This window comes from Lottia gigantea (assembly GCF_000327385.1).
Source record: "Lottia gigantea unplaced genomic scaffold LOTGIsca_61, whole genome shotgun sequence".
Classification (NCBI taxonomy): domain Eukaryota; kingdom Metazoa; phylum Mollusca; class Gastropoda; family Lottiidae; genus Lottia; species Lottia gigantea.
Window position 1 is genome coordinate 1674341 of NW_008710086.1, and position 6174 is coordinate 1680514.

Below are 6174 nucleotides of genomic sequence, written 5' to 3' on the forward strand. Positions count from 1 at the left end.
ATTGACGTCTGTCTGTGCGTACCATTTGTCATGTGTAGAAAATCAATTCGTTCACCAGAATATCCTAATACATGTAAACTTATAATCTCCATAGAATTCTGCTGGAATTATGAATCAAAGTTGACAAAGATCCAAGGATCAAAATACTCTGCCAGTGCCATAATACACATTGACACATTCAAATATGGTAGAACTGTGTCCTTTGTGCAACCATATCCTTGCGTTTAGACCCAAAGAATATAGAATTCTTTCATTGTGCTTTCAAATTGACAGATTAGATCCAAAACGTAGAATTATAATCACGGTAACATCGAAATCTTTCGTTTAGATCCAAAAATTAGTCGAATTAGTCTTTGTGCATCCAAATCGACACTATAAGATCCAACCATGCAGAATTGTTTGCCCATCCAAATCGTTGATTTAGATCCACCAATTATAGTATTCTGTCGTAGTGCATCCAAATTGACACAAGATCCAAAAATTGTAGAATTGTGTATCAAAATAATAGATCCAAAAATCATATTATTCTGCTTCCAAATACTTGCGTTTAAATCCAAAACAAGTAGAATTCTGCTATGATAAAACCCATACGCTCACATATTGATTTGAGCTTTCTGCAAACTCATTCAGTTCCAGCTTGCTTGACGGAATCCAAGACACATTCCAAAAAAATCGTATCCTCTGTACAACTCCGTCCTGAATCCAACAAGTTATATTTAACATTGATTGTTATCATGAGTTTTTCATGCCTTTGATTAAGTTTTCCAGAATAAATTTGATGGTAATTTTATAGATGGAGTCCATATTGTCTGTGTATCTATCACCTAAAGTCAGTTTTACTGAATCTAAGAAAGGTTGCTCAATTTCCTGAAAGAAAAACAGAATTGCGGATTAATAGAACGAAAGTAAAGAGCAACACACAGATTTGGCGACCAAACGATTTTACCAACAAGCCTTCAATGAGTACCAAAACCCTGCGAAATATTAATGCCGAGAATTTTGCCGAAGTCATACGGGGATTAATTCTCAATTGAATAAGCTGTAACTGGGTGAGAGTAATTCTGATAATAAAGGGTTGGCCAAGACCTGACTGACAGAAAGGGTCCGCGAGATCACAAAAGTTCACCTTTTTCAACTTTATGAGGGCAGGTGTCAAGTCAGTAGGTGAAAGTGAAAAGTGAAGCACGTTTGAGACTGACCTCTGTGAATAAAAACTTTCGGAGGTCAGAATGTGTTATCGGCTAGTGTCGGACCGACCCTTTCTACTTTCAGAGTCAGCAAGTATCGGATTAATTATATCCCAGACGAACCAAATGATTTACAAATGGCTTAATATCTATATGAAAACACACAGCGGAATAATATGAACTGATAAAAGAGGAAGGCTATCAGACAATTTACCACGAAGAAAATCTACTATATTATACAATATAATCACAGTAACCGAGTGAACTCGCTGCAATTGATGTGAGAAGACAAACATCATACAGTAATAATTACTATATATTACATATATGAGCTCATCTTAATCGATTACTCGTTACACCTTTGCACCATCGAGTGAAGTATCCGTTAAAGGGATAGTAAAGAAGGGACACTGATAGCATCAATTTGCACCATTCCAATTTTCATTTCGTCGTCTGTGGTTCTTGCAATTCCACTTACGCGTTTTATGACGTCACTTGAGGGAACTGCAAAATATAAATGGTAGCTTTCGATAGCTCCTTTCTAGTGACGTCATAAAAAGCGCTAGTTTTAGTGGAATTGCAAGAACCACAGACGTCGGAATGAAAGTTGGAATGGTGCAAATTTAAGCTATCAGTATTCCCGATACACATAAAAAAATTTAGAAAATCTCTTTACAATACCTTTAAAAGATACATAACTCGATGGTTTTACATTTTTAACAAATTTCGCATCATTGAGGTCGTTAAGATTAATATTAAGAGCACCCCTCCATCTAAATCATTCGTAGAAAAGCCACGAGCCCGTGAATCCTTGATAACCTTTGTGTGATACATCTGTTCTATGGAGTAACTCAAGCGCAATATACAATTAAACAAACTTTGAGGAACCATCCCGCTTCCTCCCTCCCGATCTCTGCCTTGACCACAGTTAACCCAATCCATCCGATAGACTTACCCAAAATAATTCTGCCGTGAAGCCTTGATATCCTTTGTGTGATGCCCCTGTTCTATGAAGTAACTCTAATGTGATGTCCACGCTGTCTATGTTATTGATGCTATCGTCCAATATACTCATCACCTTGCTGGCATGTTTTTCCAAAACTTCACTCATCCGCAACTCGTCTGTCGTCTTCAGATCCCGTAACTCACGAAATAACTGCTGAACTCCCGAATTATTCTTAAACATTCTGTAAAAAAACGATAATCAGAACTTTTAAAACCAATAAATGTCAAAAATAATATCTCCTTTGATTCTGGAAAGGATAATAGACACTAAATAAATTTCACTCTGAAAACTAACATAACATATAAAACATCATTTAAATTAATGTACAATCAATAAAAATAATAAAAGCCATTCAAATAACATAGTGGTGGCAACAACCCCTTTTGAGCAACACATTAAAGGTACAGGTAGGCCATTTATACTTTAGTCTCAGCAACTGGAATTGCTTAGCTAAGCCAATCAGTAATAGTGATCGCATCTCACCGTCGAAATTTGAGCCTTCAAATCCATGTGTGTCCAGTATTATCTGCGTTTTAATGTTAAAATGACGACTCGTCAATTTAAGATGCTCTGTGCTATACAGAAAATACATATATAGAAATAATGAATAAACTTCCTAGTTAGGAGTATTTTATGAATTAGGTGATTTTCGTACATTCTAGTACTTCTGAAGACTATTTACATATATTTACGATTAAAATCAACCCCCCAAATGTCCCTTTACTTAAGCTGTGAAGCTTAAAATTCAGTTTCCAGAAAAAAAAGCTAGCCATCAAAAAGGTTTAAGGGGATTCAGCAAAAATAATTGAAACATAACTCAATCCATGCAAGAGCAAGACAACGGTAAGTTAAGTAAAATAATTAAAGTATGAAAAAAAAACGCCAACGATATGAACGAAATGCTACAAAAAGCGTAAAAAAGACAAGTAATTATTTTCTTGAAAAATAGAGGCAATCTATTAATATCTAATTCTGAAGATATTCATTAAAATACAGCTACGTGAATACCTTGAGATTTTGTTTCGAATGTGGTCCGTGCTTGTGTTGGTAAATAAGCAAAATTTATTGGGTGATTTTATCAAATGGAGTCAATTTTCTAAAGAAACGATTCCATAAAAAATACATTTGTTAATTTTATTATTCCGTTTTATTGGTGTGAAGAGGACTCCATATAAAAGATATCTATAATATACTTTGTTTCGTGGTTTTGTTCGTGCCGTCAATAAGAAGAGGTTATCAATGATCTACTCTGTGAAGGAATCTGTAACATTTTAAAGCTATCGATCGGTTGTCTGGAATTAATACTTGTATATTGTGTATCTTCGCGGCTTAGATTAGTTTCTTGTCTCTCTCTAGGGACAGAAAGGAGAATGATACTAGATTATAAAGCACATCCCAGTATATCATCAGTCGATTTGACATCAGATATACTGTATTCCATTTTTGCTTTAGATATAAAAATTTAGCAGTGTGAACGGACGATAAGATTAATAGGAGGAGTATTGGGGTGGGAATAGACGACGAACAGTGTGCCCAGGCCCGTATATCATGTATTCGCAGTTCTTACGGTCATTTTTGGCGTTGGGTATACCGTAGCCTACTTTAATTCAAGTTATTGAAGACGATATTATAGATGCTAAATATTTGGAAGGTTGGACAGGGTGTTCCATGCGTTGTCCTTTATTGTTACCACAGCATTTCCTGCTATGAAATCGTACCGACATTTTGCCCACAGGTCGTTAAGATTCACCCAACTACGAAATAATAAACCAAAGATTAGCAGAACACATATTTTTACTGTATTGCATAGAATATATTGATGGGGACAAAACAAATGATCCGTATAATATATAATTTGTTGTTGTGGTCTGGAGGTAGGTTGGTTATGAATTGTTATAGAAACTGCGTCATTTCCGGTTAACTCTTTCTGGAATTGCAGGGACACAGGCATCGGACGAAGAATTGGAATGCCCAAAATGTAGTCAAAGATGTCCCCGATACACATAAAAAGGCTAGAAAACCTCTTTACTATATCCCTTTGAGAAGAGCTTTAGCATTGAAACGACTCGTTCTTGTAGTGTATTGTATATGAAATATACATTTATGATATAATCGATATAACTATCTGGAAATATCAATACAGGAAGACTACGTGTGAGGGACGCATTTCCTTGATCTCCATGATCTGGAGTAAAGTTTCACAGCCTGTCGTTCACACCACATCACCTATTATAAAGGTTGTCTACTGAAGTGAAAGAAAATCTGAAAACTCATCAACGAATCGCGACCTTTCACGAGCAATTCAACAGTTTTCTCAACCTAACGAGTTGAGAAGTATTTGATTCTTCACTCTATAATCAATATATTTTACTGACGCGATATTTTCGTGTTTTATCATGCAATATTTCTATTTTAGGACTTCTTAAGGCGGAAATGTCATTGCATGAGAAGGAGAGGGATAGAATTAAATTGAGGTTTACTCTTCTGCTCCTGATACGGGCTAATGAAACCGTCCAACGACATGCAGTATGTAATACGATATTTTAACTGGGAAAAGTCATTTTCGATTTCTAAGTTTTGAGAAATCTAGATCATACACAATCCAAAAAGAAACTGGGGCCTCGGTTTAATGCTTTAATGTGTTGAATTTAAGATTGCAATAGTCGAATTTGTATTCGGGAAATATTGTCCACGACTCTTCTCAAGCACCTTTCAAGCATTAATTAAAAAAGTCTTTAATGAACTAGATTCAGGACAAGTTAAATTAACTATAACCAGACCACACCCAATTTATATTGACAGAATGCCACCACAATAGTTAAAGAGAGGGTATGGTCAGTTTAAAACAAAAACAGGAATTGTGACTCGATTATGTCTCCAAGTGTTCAACATCAGATGAGATTTGTTATAATTGTAATACATATGTATGTAGCAGCAGGTGTTAAAGAAAAGGGTTCTGTTCTGATATAAATATTTAAAACTATACTCTATAAAATAGTACTCACTATATCTTTAATATTGACAGTTTGAGACCATAAAGATTTATATAATGGTTGATATTGATTGGTCATTATGGACTGTTAATTATTGATTAATAATCAATACCAGTTCACTTTACTTCATTATACTTCTGATAACAGTTTTAACTCTATATCCTGGGTTAAACCAATCATTCCAAGTCCTAGCCTTGCCCTAAACCATTTTGAACTGTAGCTTTGTTGTTTGTTGTAAAAGTAGTCTGGACTGGAAACAAAACATGTCATCGCCAATCAAGCTTGTCTACAGAATCCTCCTTCACCTGACATGCTTACGCTTCTTCTTGCTTTATTCTTACATAAGCTAAATGCCGACTCCCAAAAAAGCAATAAAGTCCTTTAGTTCCTCTGCCAAGTTGAATCCTCGTATTCCCAGCATGCTAACAATTCTAATTGCTTTATCCTGACATTCCATGAACAGTCATAAAGACCTTGAATCCCCGGAGTATTACGTAATTAATTGTTAATATGCTTCTCATGTAAAATCGAGTTCGTTGGTAACCAAGGTTTAAAACCAATACAGTTTTAATCAAAAATTCTTAATTACTGTCAGTTCAATTAAAATCGGTTTATTGTAACTCTTTAATATCATTGAATTGGTTTCTCTAACATATACCCGACATAGGATAATACCTTCAGATATTTCAACACGGTTTCCCCCTGTCAGTGATGCAGGTAAGCGGGGCTGAGATGAAAAAACAGGTGGTGCACTTCAAAGATCCCTTTTTGTAAATCAAAAAGAGCAGGCTAATGCTGTCCTGGCAAAATTTTCCATTAGTCACATGGCGCATATAAGTAAGAAATAAAACTCCATTCATTTTATTTAATTTAGTTTTTCTATCATAAACTTGCGACCAACCAAAGAATCAAACTTCAGTGCAACTCATTCTCAGTATCACGTAGGAATCTAGTGAATAGAAGCAGCATTTCGATCGATTTTTATAAC

At 35.2% G+C, this 6174-nt stretch overlaps 1 protein-coding gene across 1 annotated transcript; it reads right to left on the reverse strand.

Moving 5' to 3' along the window:
- Positions 1-732: 732 nt before the first annotated feature.
- On the reverse strand, positions 733-2373 carry LOTGIDRAFT_128314 (hypothetical protein; the record flags this gene model as incomplete). Its single annotated transcript, XM_009064307.1, has 2 exons — positions 733-867; positions 2143-2373. The coding sequence occupies 2 exons, from the start codon at positions 2371-2373 to the stop codon at positions 733-735; spliced, it is 366 nt and encodes a 121-aa protein (XP_009062555.1).
- Positions 2374-6174: the final 3801 nt, after the last annotated feature.